General features: G+C 40.6%; 3 protein-coding genes across 4 annotated transcripts; 2 read left to right on the forward strand and 1 right to left on the reverse strand.

Annotated features, from left to right (window-relative positions):
* Positions 1-1,992: 1,992 nt before the first annotated feature.
* rundc3b (RUN domain containing 3b) lies at positions 1,993-13,931 on the forward strand. The gene is made up of 11 exons (XM_035162833.2): positions 1,993-2,262; positions 6,025-6,140; positions 6,923-7,056; positions 8,148-8,233; positions 8,550-8,639; positions 10,404-10,484; positions 11,064-11,238; positions 11,512-11,669; positions 12,050-12,196; positions 12,402-12,523; positions 12,613-13,931. The coding sequence occupies exons 1-11, from the start codon at positions 2,168-2,170 to the stop codon at positions 12,756-12,758; spliced, it is 1,350 nt and encodes a 449-aa protein (XP_035018724.1). The 5' UTR covers positions 1,993-2,167; the 3' UTR covers positions 12,759-13,931.
* Positions 13,932-14,445: 514 nt separating this feature from the next.
* slc25a40 (solute carrier family 25 member 40) lies at positions 14,446-20,837 on the reverse strand. Of its 2 annotated transcripts, none has more exons than XM_035163379.2 (10): positions 20,656-20,837; positions 20,410-20,514; positions 18,365-18,424; positions 18,165-18,271; positions 17,891-17,958; positions 16,606-16,730; positions 15,933-16,216; positions 15,763-15,844; positions 15,402-15,482; positions 14,446-15,311 (listed from the first exon to the last, which is right to left on the reverse strand). In XM_035163379.2, the coding sequence occupies exons 2-10, from the start codon at positions 20,507-20,509 to the stop codon at positions 15,181-15,183; spliced, it is 1,038 nt and encodes a 345-aa protein (XP_035019270.2). In that variant the 5' UTR covers positions 20,510-20,514; positions 20,656-20,837; the 3' UTR covers positions 14,446-15,180. The 2 variants fall into 2 exon arrangements, with proteins under 2 accessions (XP_035019270.2, XP_035019269.2); XM_035163378.2 differs by having other exon boundaries at positions 18,356-18,424.
* Positions 20,815-27,679, forward strand: dbf4 (DBF4 zinc finger). Its single transcript, XM_035163375.2, has 12 exons — positions 20,815-21,785; positions 22,372-22,541; positions 23,258-23,461; positions 23,625-23,675; positions 23,764-23,833; positions 23,957-24,033; positions 24,132-24,177; positions 24,321-24,366; positions 24,456-24,581; positions 25,169-25,283; positions 25,540-25,655; positions 25,782-27,679. The coding sequence occupies exons 1-12, from the start codon at positions 21,725-21,727 to the stop codon at positions 26,593-26,595; spliced, it is 1,896 nt and encodes a 631-aa protein (XP_035019266.2). The 5' UTR covers positions 20,815-21,724; the 3' UTR covers positions 26,596-27,679.
* The last annotated feature ends 265 nt before the right edge of the window (positions 27,680-27,944 follow it).

The raw sequence follows: 27,944 nt of genomic DNA on the forward strand, positions 1-27,944 counted from the left end.
AAGGTGAGGTCGATAAATTACAGTGGTTCAAACACACAGAGGAAGTAACACCAGGAAGATTTCTAGAACACTCACAGAAAATTGAAACGAACAAAAAGCAGAGAACAAAGAGAAACACATAGATTAAATACACAGGTGAAGACTAAAGCAGGTGAAGCGATGCAGACAAAGACAGGAAGGAACATGTTCTGAAATGGGAAACACAGTTAAGTACAAAATAAAACAGGAAGTAATAAACTCAAAGATACATAGTTGAGACACAATCCCAAAACCATGGAAACAATAAGGTCAAAGTAAGGAGCAGATCCAGACGAGGGGCAAGAGGGGCACCTGTCTTAAAAGAATAGTCAAATACTAACAATAATTACAATAAATGGCTTTTCTCAAAGCTATAGAGCTAACAGTAAACAAGGAAAAACGTATGTGTGCACCTTCCTGAATCAGGAATGGTGCATGGTTATTGGACATATAAATGGCCCCTCTGTGTAAATTGTGGCCCTTTTATGGCCCCTGATTTAGAAAAATCCCAGATCCACTGGAGAAAGTCTATTAACACAACCATGAATCAAAAATCCACCATAGGTCCAAACAAAAATCCAAACAAAGAACAGCACGTCCACAAAAGTTTCTGACAAGAGCAGAATCATGACACCTAAACACGAGTATCCTCTTGTGCACAGTCTTAACTCAGCAGCATTTAATAGGCATCTTACAACATTTACGAAGACACTAATTAGATGTCTGATGATTTATGACACTGTTTTATAAAGGTTAAATGTCTCATTATCAGATTAAACCTCTATTATTATTCCTACTATGGAGGAATAAGTGTTGCAGTTACTGAATATGAACAGCAGGAGGAAGCAGTTTCAACTAAATGCCTCACGTCATCCCTTTAATTTGATCACAGTTATTATTCTGCCTCACTGCTCAGTCTCTACCTCTGCAAACAAACACAGGCTTACACTTAAAGTCTATGAAAGTCTATGATTGTTAAACATTTTTTTTTAACTAAAACCTGCACATTTATCTTCTGTGTGCAGATGAGAGGCAGCTACTTGCGCCTTTATTTCACTGCTCACACTGATGTCAGAATAAAAATCCAGTCACTCCTCCCTCAGGACCCACTGCTGTCATTTTTATCTACAGCCTCACTTCCGTTTGGATGAAATTAGTTTCAAAATAAAACAGGCCAGGTTAGGCACGCATGACAAAGTTTGAATGAAATCATCAGCATTTAGGGGAATGGAATATGGACAAATTCTTAGATCATTTATACATTATTTAGAAATAAAGTTCTTTATTCTGTTAGTTTCTGTAAATTACATTTTAGTCAACATAAATGTGTAAATAAGCATATAGCATGAGCAACATCTCCTGAAAGGGAACATGCAAATTAAAACTTATTTTTGACAAACGTTTTTAACTTCTTCAATGCCCCCTTACGAATCACTTCATCTAAGAATCGAAGAACCGGCTCGTTGTTATAAATTTCAATGTTAGAGTTTTATTGTCTAACTTTGATTGTCTTATAAATCAAGTTAAGTTTTCATAAAGTACATCTTTAAAGATTCAGTGTGTAGAATTTAGTGACATCTAGGGGTGAAGTTGCACATTACAGCTGAAGACCCTTCACCTCACCCTCCCCTTCCAAACATGAAAGAGAACCAGTGGTAGCCTTCAGTTGTCATAAAAACTCACAAAAAAGTGTTTCGTTTGTCCAGTTTGGGCTACTGTAAAAAACATGGCGGCCTCCGTAGAGAGGACCCGCTCCTGATGTAAATATAAAGTATTTAAATATAGAGGGCTCATTCTAAGGTAGAGAAAACCACAATTCATACAATTTAGATGAAACACACTCGTGAAAACATGACTAAGATTATTTTAAAATAACGTTCCTCCCCATCGTAACCACCCCTGGGCTAAACACTATTATGGTAGTCGAGCTTTTATTTTGAAAGTTCCCCCAGGAAGTGTGGTCATGGTGGTCACTGACTCCTTGTGTCAGACTCGACTGGTTGTTTGCGATCCTCCTCCAGCGGTCCAGCGTGTTCTCCTCCCGGGAACCGACGGACACAGCTGCCGGTCCCGCCCCGGTGCAGAGCGCACAGGCAGCGCGGGGACTGCGGCACCGCCTCCGGCCGCGGGCCACGCACACGGGCCGGGCATGGCGTCGCTCGGCGTGGGGCTGCATCTCATGCGCAGGCGGGGAGCGGGCAGGAGCGCGGCGGTGGAGAGGAGGAACCTGCTGACCGTGTGCAGGTGGGAGACCCTCGCACTGACGAGGATGGGGGTTCATCTCTGACGCCTTTCATTTCATCCTTCATTCTACCACACGCAGGGGACTCAGTCTTAATTTAAACCTGATTACATAGGCAGAGAGAGGCACGTCACAGCTGGATGAGTTAGATGAAGATATGATTTAATATGCAGATGATCTGAGGTTACACCCCCCCCGCCCTGATACATTCAAATACTCTTTCATTCATTCACCCACCAGCAGCAGCAGCAGCAGCCTCCATTCAACCTGCATGTGATCACGTCACTTCAGTAGGAGCAAGGCCAGGATTCTACACACACTCAGATCAAATGGCTGAGATAAAAAATGTGAAATGTTATGTTTATGTGGCTTTATATGTATATAGTTAACATTTTCTATTCGTGTAACTGTGCAGTTGTTGGCCTGTTTCTGTATTTTTCTCAGCGATGGACTAAATACACCCCTAAGAATAACCTCTAACTAAAATGGACATAGAATTAATACTTTTTTGTTATTAGCGTTAATATTTAAAGATGTGTTGAGAAAACACTCCGTGATATTTAAAGAATATACAATAAGTAAAAGTAATAATAAAAATCTCGATGAACTTTATTTATGTGGCTCAATTCATATGTCAAATGCTACACATTTAAAAAGCATTTATCATAAAACTAAACTAAACTAAACTAAAATTTGAAATAATAAGAAGGTGGAGCTAAAATTAGACAGGAAAAAGCAGCCATCAGGTAAAACAGTTTGATATTAAAAAACTAATCTAAAAAAACATGACTAAATACAATATTGAGGACATGACGCATGTGCATTGATAGATAGATAGATAGATAGATAGACAGACAGACAGACAGACAGACAGACAGACAGTTTTCTCTGAGGAATAATGTATTATTTTTTTACTGCTGTTGCTGCAGCTTATTTGCAACTTTAAATGCATAATTTTGACACACATACATGCACATGCAACATTCAATTTAGTCTTCAGTAAAAAAAAATTCTAGAGATAGATAGATAAAGTGCGAAACAGATGTCACCTGCGTCAGCTGCAGTGAAACCCCCTCTGTTCTGAGTATTGATTTGTGGCTCTGTCAGTGCTGATGTCAGTAATTGACTGACGGTCTCTGTGGTGCGTTTGAAACTGATGGACATGTGCGTGGTCGATCTTCCTCCGTTTACGTCACTTGAAGCGGAGGCGAAGGTGAAGTAATTAGACTCTGGAAGTCCTCGTGATGTCTCTCACACTGTCTGCAGTTTCCACTTGAGGTTTCTTCCACTGTTTTCTGGGTAAAAAGTTTGTACTTTTGTGGGACAGGTCCATATCTGAATCGAGGGTCTAAGGATAGAGGCTGTTGTGTGAAGTACAGATTGTAAGACTCCTTGAGGCAAATTGAGATTTTAGGCAGAATAAGTCAGCATCTTCCTCTTCCATCATGTATCTACCATAAAGATGGACACCACGTCTCCTCTTCCTCCCGCCATCAGGAAATGAAGCCAATATATCCTGGACACGAACACTGACATCACTGTCACAGTCTGTGATCATGGGATGGAGCCACGGTAGCAAGATCCCATAGATACACACGCTTGACCAATCGCGTTTCAGTCAATCATGACGTTACACTCTTTTAGCATCAACTCACTAATTAAATATAAAACTTCATCGGTGTGATAACAGCTACCTACAGATTTGAGAAAAATGTATTTGACCTTTGCTTTGACTTTTTAGTTTTGTCTCTGTTCCATCCACTAACATGGAGGAGGAGGGATTTATGAGCTTTACTGCAGCTAGTCACCAGGTGGTGATAAACGCTTTGGCTTCACTTTTGAAGAACCAGCTTGTCGTCCATTTAATTTGGACGACATTATGGTTCAAGATGGCAGCCTTTGCACCTGATATTTTGGCTTTGTTTCTGGTTAGTGGGAGGAAATGGAGACGTTGTCCATCTTCATATACAGTCTATATACAATAGTGTTACTGACTTAAGGTATGAGTACAGTATATAAATATAGATTTGACAGGAGAATCCGATCAACTGATCAAACGTTTTTTGCTCTGATCTCTGTTGACTTTGAAACCAGTTCCACCTTTCTTGTGTTTCCATTAGCACATGAAACATACAGATTCAGACAGAAGTATGAAGTGAGGCTCTCTGAGAGGATTTGTGAGGATTTCTATCCGAGTACAAGGTTTTTTGGAAGAAACGTCTCTGGGTGATATCAAGTGAGAGCTGCGTGCACACACCCACACAACATCAGCCGTTTTGACTTGACGTTGCAGGAAAAGCTCAAGTGTGAGTGACAACCTGAACTCTGCCTCTGCTCCATTAGACGGTCCCAGAAAACCTAAATGGAGTTTAGCCTTCATTGATTTTATTATTTTACACCCGTGCTGTTCATGCTGTGACATGTCAAAGTCCTCAGTGTAAAGAACAACTCTGACAAGAGATCAAATCAGATGAAGTAATGAGGCCTCAGAGTGGCATCATCTTCGCTGTGTTTGTGAGAACAACCCACCATCAGTTCTATTTTCTGTCAGATCAGGTTTTGCCACATTACAAATCTAAAGAAAGGTTATTACTTCGCTCACTCACGACATGAAAATCCAGAAAACACGTTTTTTTGGAAAAGGGAACAATCAGTGTCGTCAGCTGCCTAGCAACAGGCTGGTCACGACTTCAACTTCTTGAACGACAATATCTTACACTTGACCTAAAAACGTCCGTGTTACTGAAGAGGATTTGACTAAATACTGAAGGTCTTTTAAATATCCGACTCTAAAAGGATCTCTTTATTGAAAACAATGGAAAGATCAACTGATTTGATTTGTAAGTGTTAAGAAAAACGATACGTAGAAAATTACATTAGTTTAAATTAAATTTAGTTTTTACCGTCATTCAGAGGAAGGAAACACACACACACACACACACACACACACACACACACACACACACACACACACACACACACACACACACACTGTGGTCACCCTGCTGCTAAGCAACAAGATGGAGAAGCAGTGTGAGATATGGAGTCTGATTATTTAGTCGATTTTAAGGGCTGCACACAATTTGTCAGGATTTGCAGCACATGCACACACACACACACACACACACACGTGCTCAGACGCACGTTGCAGCCTTGTCCATTAACTCTCTTCCTGCTTAATTAGTGGCCACCAGATTAGACAGAGTCGGTCAGAGGGCTGCACATTAAGACTGGTTTCATTCCTCAGAGGTTATAGGTGTTTGTTTTCTCTGTGTTGTGATCAGAAAGAAAAATCTAGAGAGATCCTCTCAATCAACATGAAAGATACACTATGATGTTGATTGAGAGGATCTCTCTAGTTTTGTGTGTTTGTTGTGTGTTCGCCTTTGACATCGCTCTGTGTGGGATCAGACGGCAACAAAGAAGGTAGTTTATCATGGTTGATATGAGATGTCTTAGAAAAATGGTGATCAATCTCTCACACATTTAAAGGGACACTCCAGGGATTCATAATACACTTCAATGAAGAAAGGGTTTTCAAAAAAGACAGATTTCCCTGTTAAGCTCTAAATATTATGTCTTTGTTTGACCGTAGATATTTCTTTTCAAGCACATCCTCCCAATTTGCACAGGATGCTCTTTCTTTAAAACCTCCTCTTTACTACATGTTCATATTCTAAATACAAAATTGGTGTATTTCCCTTTAAACCACAGGTCCAATAACAGATTTTAACACCAGTGTGTTCATTGTCTTTTGTGTCCAGGTTTTCAGTGAAGACTCTGCTCGACCGCTCCTGTTTTGAGACAATAGATGACTCATCTCCAGAATTCATCAACTTCGTTTCCATCCTGGAGCACATCCTTAATCATCGGCTCAAAGGTAAAGAAAACAAACAAAAACCCTGCTCCTCATCCACATGTAGATACATAAAAACACAAAATCACCCAGAAAAAGCAGGTTATTAAGCCATAAAAATGTCCAAAACTAAAAGTACGGACTAAAATATTGCACAATATCATTATTCTGTCTCTGTTTGATAGGAGAGTAAGTGCAAACGGGGGGGGGGGGAGTCAGAGAGAGAGAGAGTGAGGGATAATGTGATAAGAAGGAAATGAGCAGGAGATGTTGTGGTTGCATGTGGGCGACCGATATGCACAATTTTGTTCCAAGTCAGAGATTTATGTAATGATCAGCACCTCATTTCCATTTATTGAGAATAGTTGAAGCTGATCTGGAGACTGTTGTTACCTCAGACGAGGAGGTAATGTTTACATCTGTGTTTTGTTTGTTAGTTAGCAGGATTACACACAAAAAGTGTTTTTCATTATTTTTATTGATTTCTCAGAGAATAATTGAAGGATCTCGATGAAATAAGATCAGTCTTGTTAAAGGGACTGATATTTATAAGTGTCTGCAATGTGGTGAAGATGCAAATAAAAATCTGGATCGAGTGAATTTAAACGTGGTTTCATAAGGGGACTGAGTGAAATTCTAGTTTCGACTTTTTCCCACCTGTAACAGCCACTAAGACGATCACATGTCCTAAGACTATTTCATTCATGTCTCTTTAAGTCATAACTTACAGGATTTTACTTGCTGTAAAGTTGTTTTGTATGAATTCAGATTCAAGTCGTTTTCTCTGTCTCTCCTCCTCCTCCCAGGTCAGACGACGTGGTTTGGATACGAGAGTCCTCGCAGTTTCTGGGATTATATAAAAGCAGCCTGCAGCAAAGTCCCTCATAACTGCATCCGAAGCATTGAGAGCATGGAGAATGTGCGTTCATCAAGAGCTAAGGTGAAGATGAAATATCACTGGGTATTTGGTTGAAGCAGATTTAATCACCCAATGCTGCAGGGAACAATTGAAAAATTTAGCATTTATTATTTTATTTTTGATATACACTGCATCCTCTGCTTTGAGGCCCAGTGCCTCCTGATTTACTGCAAACACGAGATTCAGGCATCTGTGAGTTCAGCTTACTTTGCATTAACCTCTTAGAACAAGGACAAAGGTAACTCAGTCAACAAAAACAACCTAATAACAAACAAAATGTCCCTGGGTCTGCACCCTGTGGGTAAAAGACCAAGACCCTGTCGCACAGCCAATCAGCTCATGAACTGACTCAGAGAATCGGCAGCTTTGTTTATAAAACAGGAGAGTAACGGTGAAAGTAAGATTTTAACCTTTCAACACATTCTGTAGAGTTTCCATTCATATAACCGACTGAGCTGTTTTAATGCAAGTAAAGCGTTTAAAACACCAGAGGAGGTTTTACGTTGCATGTCATTAGAGCTGGAGTTGGTAATCCTGGAAAAGCTAGAGCAGGCTACACTTTGAAAACATGCAACTGATGCATCTGATACTGGGCCTTTCCGTTTCACTGACTGTCGTGTCTGCCTCACCGGCTTGTGAAGACTGCGGTCGTGCACAGTGAGAGTACGGGCAGGGTGCTCGCAGGCAGTGTGCACTGACCAATAGTTTAATTTGGTCTGAATGATTGGTCGTGTTGATAGGGCCACAGACACCGCCTTTTTCAGATGACTTTATTTTTGGATGGCTATCGAGACCTGAAAATGATTTCAACAAACAAAATAACAATTTACCAACCCTACCTATAACAGTCATCCTATTGAGATGTGTACATATCTATATGTAGAGATGTCCACTTTGATTTGTTGTTGATCGGTCCGACGCTTTTAGTCACACTGAAATATCTCAGCAACTGTTTGCCGTAGATTGGCAAAAGATATTGTGTAGAGATTAGATGTAAACATGTAATTCTGTGTAGACTCCCAATCTGGTGTTGTGTGTTACAGGCTGATGATATAAGCTTCTAATAAGATTGATGTGCGACTGAGTGGCATGTTTTCTTCCTGTCTCTGCAGGGCCGTGCGTGGATCAGAGTGGTGCTGATGGAGAAACGCCTGTCAGAATACATCTCATCTGCACTGAGGGACATCAAAACCACCAGGTACTGATGTGGCGCACACACACACACACACACACACACACACACACACACACACACACACACACACACACACACACACACACACACTTCTCTCTCTACAACAAATATTTCTCTCTTCTCTCTCTACAACAAATATTTATCCTGATCAAATAGACACACACGGACACACACACACACAAACACAAAATCAGCCCAGTCCGACAAGTTCATCAGAGTGTATCTGTGAAAGATCTCTCACATCATTCACCTTTTAATTTTCAGTCAATTGACTTGAGTCTGAGGAGCTGTATTCATGCCACCTCTGTGTTGACTGTAGGAGGTGTTATGAGGACGGTGCCATCATGCTGGGAGAGGAGGCGGGGCTGCTGGCAGACACGCTCATTGGACTCAACACCATCGACTTCAGGTACTTATCACGTTCTGTTGTTTCTCACTCAAAGTGTCCTGCTGGCTTTGTGTGGATTTAATAAAGGAATGGTCCCTTTGTCAGTTTTCAGGGTCGATCCAAAAGGTTCCTCATAGAGTTGCAATGCTCCACTTGCTGCTGCACTCGACTGAAATAGAAATGCATCATCGCTTCAATACTAAATAATTTACAGGAAATACCTTTGAATAAAAATACTATTTCATTGCATAATACTTCTGTGACATGTCAGAGGCCACTCGTCTGCTTTTGTGGCGTTTAGTTTAGACAGATTTAGTTTTGATAGGAGCCCAGGTTGAACCACTGTACCTCTGGGCTAATGCAGGCCAGGCTCTGCTAAGGAGGTGACCTTTTTATCAGCATTAGTTTGTCTGTTATTTAGCACAAACTACTTGACAGATTACCACATAATTTGTAGGAAGGATGTGGTTTGGGTCGGGTAAGAAGCCATTAAATGTTGCTGTGGATCAGGGGGCGGATCCAAGACTTTTTTCTCTTTCTTTAAAAGGAAATATCTATGAACAGGTCAAATTTGGTGTAAATCCAGAATATGATCTGAATTTTGTGAATCTAAATAAATATCCTTAGGGGGAAGATCTTTTTTAAGTTGCTGTACCATAACAAATATTTCTTTCATGCCTGCATTTAATGCAAATCGTTTACAGAACATTTCTGTGTACATGGTATATACATTATATCTGATGTCAGTATGATATTATATATTGGCCACTCATTCTAGGCGGAGGTATCAGCTTTAGTGCCCATCTAGTTTGGCTTATTATTTTGAATATACAGTATTTCCAGGGTTTTTCAGACTCTTCCTGAAGCCACATGATGATTTTCCTTTGTTGTGGATTGTTGCCTCAGCATTTCAGGAAGTGACCCAAGTTAATCAGAGTGAATCTGGCTGGCGATCAACTTTTTTTTGTTTTGGCTGAAATGTAGCGCAACCGCTCGAGGGACTAAGAGGCCAGAGAGCTGCTGCTTACACTGCAGGTGGATCAGTTGCAGACTTTGCAGAATTATGTGATGCAGCTCCAGGGAAAGCTTTAAAATAATAAATCATATACCCAACTCAAGGACACTGCATTAGCAAAGAGGAGCCTTGAATCCTCAGTGATCAATTTAATACACTCAACAGGGATATTTGCTTAATGCTACAAAGACCAGAAAGTTGAATCAAGACTTTTCTCTCGACAACAAATATTTCATCCTCATCAAATAGAATCATTCACATTCACTGCAGGGTGGGGGTGCTGCGTTAGATATTGAATTAGCAAAAAATTTGTTCGGAAAATTATTTTTAAATAATCATTGACACAGAATTATTTATTAAAACATAAACTACTTACATGAAATGACATAGAAGAGTGGAAATTAGAAAAAAAAATTCTCCTTTCGGAAGTTTTCTTATTTTACAACATGAACTCAAAGTAGTAGAAAGTTGCTACTTAAAAGGCCCTTTTAATGAAAAATGAAAACAGATCTCCACAAAGTAATGCAAATTAATTACAAGTAGAAAACTTAACTCAACTTTAAGGGTTAGTCTAAATAGTTCTGTGAAAAGCAGACTGACGCAAGAACATTTTCTAGTTTTAAGTCATTAAATCTGAACGATTTTCGAAGAAGTATAGAATTGACCTTTACAACAGCTGCCTTCACAAGTCATTTTATAATATCATGCAGACACTTGCAGATAAAAAGGTGAAGTGAGCTTTGAATTTCCATCTTTTTGTTTCTTTTAAGCTTCTGTCTGAAAGGGGAGGGTCTGGACAGCAGCTGCCCCGCCGTGATCGACTACACGCCTTACCTGAAGTTCACTCAGAGGTTTGTCAGATCACATCCACTGTATTTGTATTCAACCAGTCTTTTGTAGATTCTGGTTTCTGTGTGTGTGTGTGTGTGTGTGTGTGTGTGTGTGTGTGTGTGTGTGTGTGTGTGTGTGTGTGTGTGTGTGTGTGTGTGTGTGTGTGTGTGTGTGTGTGTGTGTGTGTGTGTGTAAATTTGTTTTGTTTTATCTGTTTCTTCAATTAAAACATTTTTCCAGTTTTACTGTCATAGTATGTGAACATTTAGAGTTTCAGAAGTTAATGTTAATCCTCATATTAATCCTCATTTGGCCAAATTGTACATGAATATAGTATTTTATGTTGCGTTTGTAAAACAAATCTGTTCTGTTCAGATTGAATAAATTACATGATTTACTTGTGTTATTTATCTCTTACGTGAGCTCTGTGTGTGCAGAAGGTTTTAAACATGAAATCCAAAACTCCAGCTTTCCTCAGGGCGTGTACTTGTTATGATGTTGTCAAGATATATATCCCCCCCCCCCCCGGCTGCTTCTTGCCTCTCCCTGCTGCATTACCTCTGTGCTAATGTGAGGCCACACTGTGGTTCCCTGTGCAGCGCAGACAGCATCAGCAGCGACGAGGAGGAGATGAGGACTCTGGGGAGCAGTGGCAGCGAGAGCAGCACCCCCGACAAAGCGGCCACGGCCGCCTCCATCTTCACCGAGCAGAGCAACTTGGTCAGCAAGTGCAAACGCTTCGAGCAGAAGTATCGCATGGCGCTGGAGCAGAAGGTAGCGTCCGAGTGTCTTAAAATGTTTTTTTCTGGATAAATAAATTGCACGGTAATAAAATACGCCGGTGTGACATATTCCTTGATTCCTCCACGACTATTAGAGGCTGGAATCATCAAATGTCCTATGAAGAGCAATTTTATTTAACACACATTCAGCTTCATGTTATTTCTTGCATATAAAACATGATACGAGCTGTGTATTCATGCAGCAGCGTCCTCATGGCATTAAACCAACAGATAGTAATGGAGAGTGTGTGTTTGTCTGCCTCAGGCTTACCTGGAAGAGCTGGTCCGTCTACGAGAAGCCCAGCTGTCGGAGGCCGTGTCTCATAACAAAGCTCTTGAGCAGAACCTGGCAGACACACACCTCTCACACACACTGGAGAAGGAGCAGCTGGAGTTCATCGTACTGGAACTACAGGACCAACTGTGAGTTCATTCCCTGTGTGTGTGTGTGTGCTTGTTGTCAGCGAGCAGCATGTCAGGTTGCTGGTGAAAAGGTGAAGAGGATTTGGCGGCGGCTCCAGCTGTGAGTGACATTCAGGACACAGCGAGGTCGCAGGTGTTTTGTTATTTGTGTGTTGTTGAATCAGTCACACTCATCACATCATCATCATCGTTGTGTCGTCCCATCAACCACCAGCTGCCGGTCTAAATCTTTTCATGTCATTTCTGTTTTAAATCCCTCCAGTTGTGCAGCTTATATTTTATGTATGTTTATATAATCAATAAATGTCCTGATGTGTTTTCAATATGAATTCAACTGAAAATCGTTTGAAAATCCACAGCAACTGACTTATCGTTTTCAGGACAGTGCTGAAGAACAATGATTTGCGGTCCAGACAGGAGCTGACAGCCCATCTGACCAATCAGTGGCCGTCTCCTGACGCCTTGGACGCCAACGCTGTTGCCTTGGACACGCTGCTGTACAGGAAGAGGACTGGACAGTGGGAGGAGTACGTAGATGAGTTCACATCGCCAAGCTTCCAAGTCTGATGATAATCACTTAGTGTTAAAATGAATCTGGGCCTTGCAGATGTTTGATATTTTGCTTATTAAATGTCTCTAATTAATTATAAAAATGCTGCTGGTTTATTTTCTGTTCTTGTCATCAGACGTTATCTGCATAAACTTAATTGATCTCCTATCCTCTCTCTGCAGGAAGAGCTTCCAGAGTCTGGAGCAGCTCTCTGCGGATATGAGCCTCTCCCAGACGTCCCTTGAACCGTCACACACACTGAGTCTGGAGGCGAGGCTGGCCGGGACACAGTGGCGTCACCAGAGTACGTCCCCCTCCTGCAAGTACGCTCGGCTGTTCAAGAAGTGGCCTCGCTCTGGTGTGAGTACTAACCACATGTACTGTCTCGTTCAGATAAAGAGGAGACTCCTTCTCTCAGAGGCCTGTGCGGCTCCCTCACCTCCGTTGCCAGCTACAAGTCTCTGGCCAGCCTGAGGTCCAGCGAGTGTTTGGCCAGTCCTGCAACGGAGGTCAGCAGCCCCGGGATCACTCCTTCATAGGGAATGGTGAAAAAAAAACTGTGGGACAGATGATGCAGGAACTTTCTCAATGTAGGTGAAAACTGATTTTCTGTTTGTACGAGTCTATGTCCCGTGTGCGGAGCTCGGAGCTTTAACAGATGGACGTCAGGTCTGACAGCTGAGGATCCGGTGTAGCATGTTTGTAAAATAAAACTCCGAGCAGCTCCGTCCGACTGAATCACAGATACACCTCTGAGTCCAAACACTGCTCACTTAGTCTCCCTTAGTGCAGACAGGGGATCTGGTGAGCTTCATGTGATTCTTCGATTGTGTTAGGTTTTTGCTTTCTAGGTGTTTTTATCTGTGGAGCATCATCTGTTTTTCTGTCTTGGAAACATATTTGAAAAATAAAAAAGTTTTGTGTATGAATTTCCATGTCACTTATAGAGTAAAGAGGAGACGGTGATGATGGAGTGTGTCCTCCCTCCTCTGTTAGAAGGTTTCACTGCATGTTGAAAATACTGACTCCATCAGATCAGACTTTAGGAAACAGAGGGTCAGTGTTTGATTTTCTTTCTCACGAGTTCTGTCCTGCAACTAAAAGGTCCTTTAATATCCTCTGTGCTGTTACTGCTGCCACTGAAAACCAGTCATGATTTAATCTACTCACGATGAAGGCACCTTCACTTTTGTCATATTACGTTTTGCATAATGTCTCACGTTTCGTTCTCAGGTGTAAATGTTCTTGCGCCATTCTTCTTCTCATGTGTTGTCAGACGTGCATAATGCAGTAACTCATGGTTTGTTCTCAGGTAATGAGCACTGTGTTTAATATCCACCCATCCGCTCTGGGTTTAGCTTTGTACTGGAGTCATTATTCCCTTTACTTGTCGAAATGCAGTAATTTTACTTTCATGGCTAGTTACCACAAACAGATCATACAAACTTAAATTAAGACTGTGTTAGGACTCAGTGATTTGAATCTTTTCAAGAGATATGAGAAATGTGTATTTACAGAATATCAGAATAAAGAATAAAACTATATATAATAGTAATTTATCATTGGTGACAATAGCCGAGTACCTCAACACTGAGCTCATCACTTTGCCTTTACCTCGTTGCAGCAGTCATTTGCACATCCAGAATATGTTTTATTGGATTTCTTTGCCTTTTTATCATTTTGAATAAACTCCACTTGCTGAAACATTCAAATATATTTGAGTTTCTTTTTCCCAATGAACAGATGTGGTGATAAAGAGGAAAAAAAGGTCAATGAATGAGAAGAATTTCAGAAGAAAATCAGGTGTGTAGTTTGAACATTTGAGACTTTCTTTACCCTCTGACACAAAAACATATTTTGGAAGCAGAGTTGAGGTTTCTGGCACAAAGTCGCCCACTTCCAAAGTGCATGGACCAGGAAAGAAAAGTGTAAAGCAGTCAAAGCTCCAGCAACACTTTCAGGATATTGGATATTACAGGATATTGCAGGATATCAACTTAGACTGATATGTTTCGGGCCTATGGTCTTTATCAGGGTTTTCTTTTTTTAAATAATTTAAAAGGTAATTTAATCAAATTCATAGGCATTTGCTGAATATAATTTAACTTTACATATCAGCTCGTATCAAGGCAGTGTGGGGCCAATAAATTGGCCATATAAAAACTGCAGGTATATCAGAGAAAGTGTAGGAAGAGGAACAATCTGGAAAAAAACAAACAGACAAAATGCTTCTGAAAAATTTAAATCCACGATATAAACATCATAAAACACAAAGCCTGTGTGTTAGTGCAGTACAAGGAAAACAAGGGTTTAATTCACTTTCTGGTTTGGATTTGAACAAAACACAATCTGCAGCATTTATTGCAACACAACCTCAATATTTTCCACTACATAAGAACAATATGAAGACAATGCTGTTCTCATCACAATGTGTGACAAAGTGTCTTTAAATTAAAAAATGTGCTCCCAACTAACACAGGGACTGTGCTAAAGAGCCTGAACCCTAACACTTTCCAACAGTAAAGGTATTATTGAATATAACACACATTCACAGGATTTAAAGTTTAAGTGCAAAACCCCAGAGATGGTCTCTTGGTGATGGAGGAACACTGACACACAGTGGAATAAAATGTTAGGACTTGTAAATGCTCATGAGCCCAGTGACACAGCCAGTGATGTCAAACGTGGGAAATTACACAATATTAACAAAGCTGCCATCTGCTGGCTGATCACAGCATCTCACCACATGTGTTTCTTTTCAGTTGTGCACAGGAGCTTAATCAGTGCATGTAAAAGCATGGAATATTATATTATAAATACTAGAATAAAAATATTTTAATATAAGTTTGGATTTGTGATGGAGAACTTTGATGCAAAATTTCTGCTTCTTTTAAATTTGGCAACATTAGCATCCTCCTTCCAGCCATAGAGTAGCAGTAGTTATTTGTGCCAGGAGAAGTTTCAGGCGTTGGTCAGTAGCGGCCCGAGTGTCCGCTCCTGGTTGCGTTTGTGGAAAAAGTCTTTTCCAAACTCATAAGTGGTGATCATGATGGCACAGGCCGGGGCCACTTTGATCAACCTGGGGAAGAAACCTGGCAGAGAGACAACAGAGAAGAGGTTAAACATCTAATCAAATAACAATTCTAACTATTCCCATAATACAGTAGCAGAGATGCGTCTACCTGCGAACAGTCCACTGAAGCCGTGCTGTGCCACAATTCTGCCCATCACACTGAAGGTGGAGGCTGAGACCCCACTGGACACTGAGAAGACAAAGACATTCGTCAATGAGCCATGAAAACTGAACACGATCAATAATGTGGAACAGTGGTTCTCAACCTTTGTCTCTATCAACCCAACACAGCAACTCCTGCTCCCCCGCATCAGTTACACTCCACATGTTTCAAATATCTTACATAGGTGTGTCCAGTTCAGATGGATGAATGATGTATGTGTAAACAAGGCCATTGAACTAGAACATCTTTAAATCTTGAGATACATTTACTAATCAAAATGACAATAAAGAAATAATGCCATAATTACAATTCTTTGCTTGTAGCTCTCCCAGGTCCAGCTGCCTTCTTGTTTTGACAACATCAAAAGGTAACGTTACAATGGACGCAATCTGAAAGAAAGAGAAATATGAATTAACCAAACAGTTGATTGCAGTTTACTTATGGACTGTGATGTTTCCTGTCTGCTGATGCACTTACAGCGCCAGACACTGATCCAGATATGAAGGTGATGGTGAATGTAGGTTCTCTGAAGTTGTACCGCTCACACAGCAAGCGCTTGCCCTTCTCGTAGTTGTACCAGTACATGGCCGAGAAGGGCACATCCCGGAGCAGCGTGGGTCCCAGACCTCTCCACAGAGACCGCCAGCCCTCCGTCTCCACCGCCGAGCGGATGCAGCGAGTCAGCTCCTTGTACGACTGCTTCTCAGACTGCAGCTTAGTGCGCATCAGCTCCAGGGGGCTGATCACTGTCACCGAGCCCACTGACACGAGATGAAGACGACACAGAGATGAAACAAAAAAAACATGCATCCTATCCTACGTAAAAGCAATGAAAGAAAACGTATTAAGAAGACATCAGATCATTTGATTAAAAAAATTTAGTGGATCACTTCATGAAATTATCAACATGTTGGCTGCGACATCAATTGTAGTACGAGTGGTTGCCCTTGGAAATCAGTGTGTGAATGTCATCAGGGAAACTATCCTGAATAAATAAAGGTTGTAAATGACGAATTACCTAACGACCCAACAGATGCCTTTTAAAATGGTAAAGTTGTTTAATTTAATTTAGTTTAAGACATTCTATAAAATATTATGTGGAATCCGTTCTGTTCTCCTCAGTGATGTGACAGCAGCAGAGCTCCCTCACCTCTCGCGATAGACCCTGCCAGGAGAGGAGCCTCCTCAGAGTAGGTGCCCATCCTGAGCCTGAGAGCTGCAAACAGCTGGTCGTAACATGTGAAGTAGATGACTGTGGCTGGGACTGCCATCACACTGGAGACAGCACATGTGGACAATTAACACAAATCCTGCTTTCCATGGACATTATAAATGAATGATAAATGAAATTAATGTACAGCATGAATTAAAAAAGATTATATCATAAAAAATACTTTACATAAATCTTTAGTATGTGGTTCGCCACTATAACTTCCTAGGAAAGCGCCATTAATGTGAGTTTTCGGCTTCAGGCTCAACAACTTAAAGGGGACATTGTATGCCCATTTTACCACAAGTTGATATGGTTCCTTGGGGTCTTAATGAAATGTCTGTAACATACTTTGGTCAAAATACCACAAGGATCATTTAAAACAGCACCCTTTTTACCCTGTATAAAACAGCCCTCCACAGAGTGACCTGTTTTGAGTGCCTGTTCCTTTAAATGCTAATGAGCCAGCTCCCCCCTCCCCCCCATGATTTTAAACGATATAAATTACATATTTTATATGATATAAATTATCAAATATGCATCCCATACTTTGTATTCCACTTCTGTTGTCCTGGAGTTTTAATTTTCCCAATCACATAATTAAATGTCCCCCTCTGCCCATCCACTACAAGCACACAAGCAGACAGACAGAGAGAGAAAGAGGGGTGGGGGGGGCTATGAAGACCATCATTTACCCCCGAACCCCGACATTCAACGGGTACAACAACAAGCGGAGAAAGCAGAATCGCGGGCTGACCTTATATATACACAGTCTATGGGGCTGACCAGCGCGGAGAAATGCACGTCCCGTGTGAACAGCCAGGCGGCTGCGCGCTTGGGAACGGCGCTGCGCTGCCCCGCAGCCTCGCTGCGTCCGGTGTAAACCCGGCGTAACGAGTGTGGGGGGGACGGGGGCCAAGACCATGTAGGGAGACTTCCAGTTCCTTGTTACGACACAAAACCCAGGAAGCTCAATCGAGTCACTCAAGCATGACGTTTCTGACTTAGAGGAACCATAACAAAACGCACGAGTGTTTTTTTCCCAGAGTTTTGGGGTTGGTAGACATGCCAGATACCCACATTAACCTGTAGAAGCACTAACAAAGTGGAATTTGCATGCTATGTCCCCTTTAACACATTTTCTCTACAACTCATCTTTAAGAAGAGAGCAGGCAGAATGAAAAGCAACATGGTAAAAAACACACAAAGAGATCTGAACACTTACAGGGTGGGAGGCAGACCACTCCATAATGACTTGATTCCCTCATGGCGTACAATCTTAACTAAGGCATCCTGCAGAGATACAGAGAGAAGAGTCAGAGCAGGAAGATGAGCTGTTCTGCAGTCAGAAGTTTATAATAATAAATAACAAATAATATGCCTGTGCATCACTCACTAAAGCAAATTTGACAGGGAACTTCTGACCCGAGGTTTTTATTATATACACAATAGTGAACAGAGAAATATGACAAGCAACAGGTATGTGAAGTATTTCTTACCAGTGTGCCACTGAAGTGACCGGGGGCTTTGTACCAGGCCTTGGAGTTCCCGTTTTCACACACACAGATGTGGTCCATCAGCCCATTACAGTAGACAAAGCATTTTCCTGAAGATTAAAAACACATAACATTTACTGTCCAATGGGAACATATGAAACATAACACTACTAGAATTTAAGTTATACTCGTACCCATTATACCTTTGGGGAAGGGATTCTTCTGTGCTTGAAGTCTGATCTTCACAACGTCCAACGGTGTGACTGGAAAACGCAAAAACTCGGTATGAGACTTTCTCTTATGGCCGTTCCACTGAGGTCTCACGATCAAAATTACAATGCACAAATTGTTGAACATCTATGTGCAGTGGACTGTTATGTTACTGCACTATGCTGTGAATCAATTAGTGCAGTCATTCCCAAAGTGTGGGCCGCGGCCCCCTGGTGGGCCGTGAAGCCACTGCAGGTGGGCCGTGAGAGGTCATCAGAAAATAAATAGATAAAAAAGTTTCAGATTTTTAAGTAAGCGTTGATTACCACCAAACATTTATGATTGATTTTAAAAAAAAGTAATCATCACAGGTAATGAAACAAAGACAAGAGATTTAAATTCCACGTTGTTCTTATTTTATCTGACCTATATAGCAGGTGTCACTGTTTTTGCTGACCGTCACATTAACACTTCATCATTAGCGGGTGAATCACAGGTGAGGGAGAACTTTGTTGTGAGCTGGGTCGAGCAAGATGGAGCAGAGGAAAGCTGCTGATGACGAAGGGGAATCAGGAAGTCCAACTGAATCATTCAAAACTAAACAGAGGACTCAAGTGAGGACCTGTCGCTGGCCCAGAGGACAACCCCCAAGCCTGTGTGTGTGCTGTGCGCTGAGATGCTAGCTAACAAGACCCTGGGACCGTGTAAAGTGCGCCGCCGCCATTTAGAAACTAAACATGGACAATATTTATCCAAGCCTCGAGCATCTTTTAAAAATACGCTGAGAAAGCCTTAAGTATATTTGGTTGCGCCTCAAATGTGTTTTTCTTCTCCCGGATATTATTATTATACAAACAGTAAGAATATATTTTTAACAATACACTATTTGCACTTCATGTTTTTTTACATTGGTTGCTTTGCAAATTGTTACGCTTAAATGTGGATGTTATTGGATTTGCACTGCATATGCCTGCGTTCATATACAATTATTTTTGCTATCAAATTAATAATATGTATGATTCTAGTCCTGTGTGTGGATCATATAGTTGTGATTAAAGGTGTGGGTGGGCCGCACACATTTTACAGTTTTCAAATTGGGCCGCGGCATTCTTAAGTTTGGGAATGGCTGAATTAGTGCATTTGAAGCACTTGAAAATAATCACTGATAGTTCACATTACCATCAATCGTTTCCTGAAGCTAAATCAATTTTCTTTGGGGCCGTCTGACTTTTTGATTAACAGATTTTTTTTTCACATTTTGAAGATTCACACGTGCTTAGTAAAGATGTTACTGTGAACATCAAGTCACTAGTTTTAACAGAAATTAACTTTTTGCACATTTGTGTTTATGTACAAACGGGTTTTCATATGTACAAACAGTTTTTTACCTTTATAACATTTCATACAAACCACCACAGTGAAAGGTGTAGATAATATACATACTCAGTATTTTTATTCTATTGCCTTTCTTTCTGTCTACCTCATTCTGGATTGCCTGCTGCTGTAACAACTGCATTTCCCCGGTGTGGGGATCAATAAAGTCTTATTTCATCATATCTTAAGTCATTTTTATAGTTTTGATTCAAATAAAGGTCTTTGAAATAGTTCTGGCTCTCTGCTTCTTTACCAGCACAAAAACATGACTGTGCTTTTAACAGAAATGTTAAACAAACAAACACGTGCATATATACATTCATTTAACAGTTTGTTATGTACACATTGCTAAAACTGGTTGAGCCCTGCAATCATTCCTACCTGCATGAACTTATGTTATAATGTTCAGTTTTAGAGATGTGTTGATTCGACTGTATGATAATTTTTGAAGGCTGTACTTTGTGTTGCCATTCAAAACTATTGAGTTACATAAATAAGTGTTTAGTCACAGAAACTTTTTGCCAAATATTCAACAGCACTTTAAAGTACAGTCAAAACAACAATAAAGAGCAGTGAGATGTTGCAGTGCACGAACTCAACCAGGTCAGAACAACAGTCTGGGTCTTCGTAGAGAAGTGACAGCCTGTGACAGAGGTTATCTCACCGAGCAGAGACGTGAGGATGGCTCCAGAGCAGGACGCCACCATCCGCTGGACCGGAGTGATGTGCTTACCGGCTGCAGGTGATGGACTTTGACCACTCATGATGTCTTCATGAAACACAAACACATCTCCACGTTAGATCAGTTGAATGTGTAACAAACGTGTCGTGTATGTATTGATTCAGTTCCCCTGCTACCCAGTGGTCCTTGAGTTTAGGCTAACCAGAATTAGCTGAGCCGAATTCCTACCTGCTGAAAGTTCTTAGCATCCACGAAGTTGTCCACGAACACGCACATCCCTCTGTGGTCTTCTAGTTTCCTGACAGTGTGGAGGTTAGTGCTGTCCCACGGGATCCATGAGAGCAAACACACGTGTGTGTGTTTGTGTTATAACCCCGCAGCTAGTTGAGTTTACACAAGCACACAAGACATTTGTTGCAGCACATTCGTGGATTTTCTTCTGGATTTTTCTTTACATTAAATGCAAGCCTGGATACAAAAATACTCACCCATTCAAAACATAAAACATCTGCCAATGAAACAATCCATCGATATATTTTATAACGTATTTAATTGCGTTTTTTTCCTTTATGTTAGAAAACTGTGGAAACATCCCATTCAAACACACAGGCGGTGTTTACTTAATTTCAGCGTTGCCAGGTTTGTTGAGTTTCCGTAAAACGTAGAGATTTCACCGTTTTTCAAAGATGCGGACGATGTTGTTGATTTTGTCGAACAAAGAAAATGTCACTGTCAGAAGTAGAATAATTGGATTATCGTGCTCTTTTTATAATCCACTGTTGTAGTGTAAAAAGGGAACTGCGTCGCCTCTGTTCGGGACGGTGCTCACGTGGCCGGAAAGTGTCGAACGTGGCAACGCACACTTCCTGCTCGGTTGGATTTAAAGCGGGAAATGGACGTTATCCCACAGATAAACTTTCCTCCAGCTGTTTAAACAAGTGAAAAACAGCTGGTTAGCTCTTCCCAGTGCTAACACACATGCTAACACGGCTCCGGAAACGTTTATTCACTTTAGCCGCCGAACTAACGCAACGTAAGGAAAGTAGGAAACCGAGAAAAAAGCTGCGTGTCTGTTCTGGAATCACCGTGAACCTCCTCGGTGTTTTGTTTTTTTAACAATCGCCTTTTACAGCTAAACATTCACGTTCCTCCGAGACGCTTGTTTTTGTTTTTGTTTTTGTTTTTCTCTTCCTTGTAAACAACCATTTCTTTGTTTACACCCACGCGTGGCAAAACAAAGCAACTCCCGTGGCATGTTGACTCAAGACCGAGGGAGAAGAGAGACGTTTTATTCTCAATGACAGAGAGTGAGATGAAGCCCAAACGCATCCAGAGGCACAGAGGAGCCAACTGGCGAGGTGATGTTATTGTTCATCCCCTTCTTGTTATCTGTGTTATTACAGAGGCCCCTCGTGTTTCATGGGTGAAGAGTTAAAGCCAAGTGACCGCTGTTGATATAATGTAGTGACTGTGGATTTATCAGTTGTTAATCTGCTCTGATTCAAATCTATGATCAAGGTCACTTTCATTCAAGATGTGACGAGTTCTACTCTCCTGTCCTCAGTTTAAATCAAGCCAGGTCAGGCTGACTTTTAAAAAACTTATTGAGAAATGAAGGAAGAAGATGAAGAAGACATGTGATAGATGCTCTAGCTACAAACAAAAGCTTAATTATAACAGTAGATGAAGATTAAGGGCATCACTTAAATATTATGTGCATTTGTTGAACAAGTTAAATAGTGTTTAGACTAAATCTAAAAATGTTTGGACTGAGGAACTCAGGTGACCGAAAGTGCTGCTATGACTGTGTAGACTGATCAAATCATTGGATTCCACTTCTGTTCATCACTTACCTGAGTGATATCTACTATTCGTGTATTCAGACGAGATTGAGTTGTTGAACTGATGATTTTCTTCTCTGTTTCTTTAATTGTCGTCTTTTAGGAAAGGCCGTCGGCACTGGTGACACGACAGCTCTGAGCCAAGCCAAGCCACCGTCACACGTGTCCTCTTCTGCTCGAAACAAGCCTTTTTCCGGGAAAGTGTTTTACCTGGACCTGCCGTCAAACAGAACAGCAGAGACACTGGAGATGGACATTAAACAGCTGGGAGGGGTGAGACAAAATTGTTTACATTTCTCTTGTGTCAACTGTCACCTCCACTTTATTTGTAGAGTTCCAACTTACAACATACATTATCTCAAGGCACTTTACAGAGACAAATTTAAACCTAACATTATCTTAGAGAGAAACCAAAAAGTCCCCACAATGATAAAGTGCTTGAATTTAAGCTGACAGAAGGATCACAGGGAGAGAGAGGACAGAGAGGAAAAGGACAAATTACAGGACAAAGAAGACACAGTCAGTGACAAGGAGTCATGTGATATGCGTTTGTTGAGTCATGGTAATACCCCCCTACCCCCTGAAGCCTCACAACAATAGCGGCAATTTGACACATTGATCACAAGTTTGGGATTAGAAGAAACACAATAGGCTGGTCACACTTATTGTATAGACTGCTTTTAGTTCATGTTAACAGGTCTTCCATGCACACACATTAGTCATGGTGTTCCACATGGTTCTGTGCAGGGACCTGGGTATTTTAGTAGCAAAAAAAGTAAATGTAACTTTTTTTAAACAAACATTTCAAATGATGAATAAACTTTGCCTGGATCACACAAGCTAAAATCATGGACATTTATATATAATTCAGAAAATATCTGATTTAAAAATAACAAGATGATGACTCTGACCCAAACATTCAGTGCCAGCCGTTGTTTGAAAATGGTTTTAAAGAACGTTATCCTGTTTATCTTGTATCTGTCACTCAGATTGTTGAGAAGTTCTTCAGTAAGGAAATCAAATATCTGGTATCCAACAAGAGGGAGGCCCGATATGTGCAGTGCCTCAGGCAGGACTCTCCTGTCCCCAGCCCGGACTCCGGACCGAGTTCACCTCACCCTCGCTCAAACCCGCACCGACCTGGCAGCCATGGGGACAACATGAAAAGCAGGTCTCAGGGTCAAACAGACACAGTGGGTTTACTTTCATTGTTGCAACATGTTGTCATTGTTTCACAAGCTACGCCTCAAGATAAACCAAAATATATTTGTTTCTTTCTATCTGACATCTGAACAGCAATCTACTGTTATATTTTTTCATTATTATACATTTTATTTTTCTGTCATTGATTTGCAGTTGGTCACAAGTCGAGGTAAATCTTTGGTGGAGAGAGTGGTGAAAGAGCAGGTTTGTTAAGTCAACACTAATGAGTTCAAAAATGAACTTTTAATGAGCTCTTTTCTTTTCTGTGCTAACAGACGCTTTTTATGTTTAGGAGAGGATACAGATGAACAAGATCCTGTCAAATGCTCTGGATTGGGGTGTGAAAATCCTCTACATAGATGGTATGTCCTCAAGGTTATGTCAGTTTTTGTTAATTACACCAAGTATTATTTGTGCTGTGCATTGAATGATGCTAATTTTGCTTTGACTTACTGTAGTTTTATCCATTTTATTTCATACTACAGATGTAATGGCGTATGTAAAGAAGAGAAAAAAGATTGTCGGTAGCCAGTGTCCTGCGACCTCTGCTGCCAAAACAAATGTAAGTTTATGGGTTTAAAACTTTAAATATATTCTTGGTGAAAGCATGAATGGTTTAATAGATCATTTAAAAATGCTTTTCTCTGTTTTTCTTTATAGGTTAAACCTGGGTCAGCATTAAAGCAAGGCTTTCAGAAATGCAGAGGTAAATTTCTTTTCTATGACTAAACATCAGATGTATATAGTTATTATTCAGTCTTATGTCTAGCTAGAAAGGTTACTTGTTCTTGGTTCTCTGTTGGTACACCTGCTCATATTTAAATGGACCATATGTGATGTTTTTTCCAGGTGGACGAATCGGTAAACCTTTTGTCAAGGTTGAGGATTCAAGCAGGTAAAATGGAAGAGGTTAAATGAAGCTGACATCCACCAACTGTCTTTGATTTGATTTGGACGATTAAATTATTCTGTTCTCTACCTCAGACACTACCGTCCAATCTACCTCACAATGTCCAACATGCCTGAGTTCAACCTGAAGACTGTCCCTCCTTGTAGTCCCTTCAGTGTCGAGGACAAGAATTCACCTGGGAACAAACAGGATGGACAAAGGTTTGGTGTTTTCTTTTTCTGCATTACTCTTAGTTGATGTAACATTAGTACAGTATGTAACACGACCAGGACCTTTTTAAAAACACTGCTTATTTTCTAACCTTATTCTAACAACTTAAAACCAAATATTCATCTTACATTTTCCCTGAGGAGTTTTGAAATTAGTAACTTAATAACAAATTAAAATTGTCAGTGATGCTATATAATAACATCTATCTCTTTAAAAGTTGTGCTGTTTGTTGATGTCCCTCAACTGAATCCCTGATTCTGCTGTGTGGGGAAGCCAAAGATACATTGACATCGATTAGAACTACTAAGCAACTGACTGACTTAATGAATAACTGACTAACCAAGTAATAAACTAACCACTAAAACATTGTTTCATACAAATGTTTCCATATTTAAGATGAAGATTTGTAAAAATTAAGATATAAGGGTTGAAACATGCTTCTCCACATGTTTTGAGTTTGTTCTGCTGGAGCCACTCAGTCTCTTTTTCGTCAAGTGTGTCTGGAAATTTACTAAGAAATATTTTCACCTTTTGTCTGATTTTTATTTGTTCAACCTTTGGGGTCGTCTGGGAACAGAGGTGCGAAAGCCTCAGCCAGTGAGGACAGAGCTCACGGCCGAAAGAAGAACAGGGACAAGAAACGAGGCGGCTACTGCGAGTGCTGTATGATCAAATACGAAAACCTCACTATGGTAAGTCTCCACATTTATAAGAATAATATCATGTTTATTATAAGTACTTTATATTATTTATTTATAAGTAATTTATGGCAGAACCATGTTCACAGCAGTTTACCTTTTATTACCTGAACATTTTATTTTGTGGTAGAAGCGTAGCCAAGTTTTTTTTGGATTTAATTGCTTCTACAGTATAGGAAATTGTGCTCAGTAGCCTCCACCAGAGAGACCTGTGGTTATCAATAATTTAACTGAGTAATTTTTCTTTCAGCATCTACAGAGTGAACGTCACAAGGCTTTCTCCAAAAGTGATGAGTACTTGGTTGTGGACAGACAGGTTTCAACACTGCCCTGCAACTTCATCCACGTCAAAACTCAAGTTAAAAGGTAATGTAAAACTTCCATTTAAAAAAAATATTTGTAAATATAATGCGTTTTATGTTTGTTTTTGACTTGTCCACATCTTTTATCTTCTCTGTTTCATTATATTATTTTTCTGTTGATTCCCATTAGACGAAAGTGCAGTGTTTCCTCTGTTCTGGTTGCTCCTGGACCATGTGGGAAAACTGAGCTAAGGCACAGGGGAGATCTCGTTACTGCAGAGACTGTTAAAGACGAGCAGCAACAGACTGTTGAAGTGGAATCTTATTCAGGACACGCTCTAAAAATCAGATCAGTTCCTGGTTTTGCTCGTCTGATTCACAGGGAGAGGGACAGGAGGAACTGTCGCACTTACTCAGAGAGAGCCAAGGCCAAGTCTCTCGCACTTAAACGTCTGTGCAGACAGAATTCTTTGACTTCTTCCACACACAAAGCTGCGCAAACTCACATTCTTCAGCCCAAGAGGGATACAGTCTCCTCTACAGGCGAACGTCTTGAAGCTTTTCCCTCCAGAGTTCCTCAGGTCGACTCGGTGGACCTAATATCTCACATAGACAAGAACAGCATGTCCTCATGCTCCCATAACATTGATGTACAGAATTATTCCTCAAAAGGCCTCAATGTTGTGACAAATCAACAAGAGCAGTCTGATACCAACACGGATGTGTTACAGTTTGAAGCCGTGCAGGATGGAAGCATATTTCCTGACAAAATGACTGGAAACTACTCAGCAGAAAACACAGAGGGACAGCTTCCTCCGCAAAGCTTGTCTCCAGCCTGGAAAATACAGAGAAAAGTCAGAGCTTTTAAACGCAGAAGACGAAAAGTTGACCCCAACATTGAACACGTAAAGCCAAGCGATTCTCCTGACTCCGTGCTGAAGCTGTGGGAGCTTTTCGAGTCAAGTGATGACATGGACGTGGAGTTTCGTGGATTTGAGGACTAAGAGCAAATGATCTGATGGACTATTATTGTCTTTTCCAATTACACCACTGTCATAGACTACAAAACCAGCTGTAACATTTTCTTTACATCATAGTATAAGAAAAAGGTTTTCCCATGAATTATCATTTTGCACATGTTAATTACATTTATTTTTACATTTGTTTTCTAAACTCTTCAAGTGGAAAGTAAAGATATGTATGCAGAGATAATATTCCCATGACAATAACATTTGGCTTGATAGTGAGAAGCAACCATTTGTCTAATAACATTATTGTTTTGCTCATTCATTGTTGACTGAAATATAAATTATTTGCCCACTCGGTATACGTTGCCACACTCTTGGAATCATTCCATAAGAAATTATTTATCCTTCTTTCAAACATTGCTCTGCAGCATGAAACACATAAACATAAAGTCCCATCCCAAAGTCTTAATGGGACTCAATTGAAAACAATAATTTATTTGTAAATTAAACGAGAAATTACCAAATTAAAGAATTGAACGAAAGTGTAAAATGCCACTCGTAAAATTTGGGAAATATTAGTGAGACAATATTTTCAATGTGTTTGTTTTCATTGTTTACAGTCTCTGCGTACATGCTGACTAATTACTGAATGTTGTTCAATTACATGTGCATCAGATTGAAAACAAAAGCCTTGATGGCTACATTTTCCACAGTAATCTAAAGAAAGAGGACTTGAATCTTCCCAGACATGAGGAACTGATTGTATTTCTATCATAAACTACATATACTTATGTATTTTAATGTGAATGACCTGCTGGTTGGACATGTGGTACTTGACATTATGTGACATTTAAGGATTCAACCTAAGTGCACTTTCCATGAGCAGCCTCCATGTGGTTTTTCCTGATGCATTAGCTCAGCTTCTCCCTTTTCTCTGCGTTTAGTGCATTAGCACCGTGCCTGTGTTCTCCCTCCCTGCTCTCAAATGAATGCACTAGGTCAAGTGGGAGTCTCTGTGCCACTGGCATTAAGGAAAAAGACATCAGCAACAATGTGTTCTGAGGCATAAGCACAGTGTTACTGCAAATAAAGGCAATGCTGAGTGAAGATGTCACTGTCATTTGTGTGGTTCTAACCTTTTTCCTCTGTGCTTTAAGATTATAGTGCAAAAACATACATTCTACATATGTCATTCTTTAAACTAAAAGTTCATCCATTATCCATATGTGGTGAGCGTTGTCACCTCAGAGCAGGAAGGTTCACGGTTCAAATCCCAGCTTTCTGTGTGGAGTTTGCATGTTCTCCGCGTGGGCTTTCTCTGGGTAGTCTGGCGTCCTCACTCAGTCCATGAACATGCAGATTTGGGGTTGGAATAAATTGTCAGT

Source organism: Hippoglossus stenolepis, chromosome 8 (genome assembly GCF_022539355.2).
Source record: "Hippoglossus stenolepis isolate QCI-W04-F060 chromosome 8, HSTE1.2, whole genome shotgun sequence".
In the NCBI taxonomy this organism is placed as follows: domain Eukaryota; kingdom Metazoa; phylum Chordata; class Actinopteri; order Pleuronectiformes; family Pleuronectidae; genus Hippoglossus; species Hippoglossus stenolepis.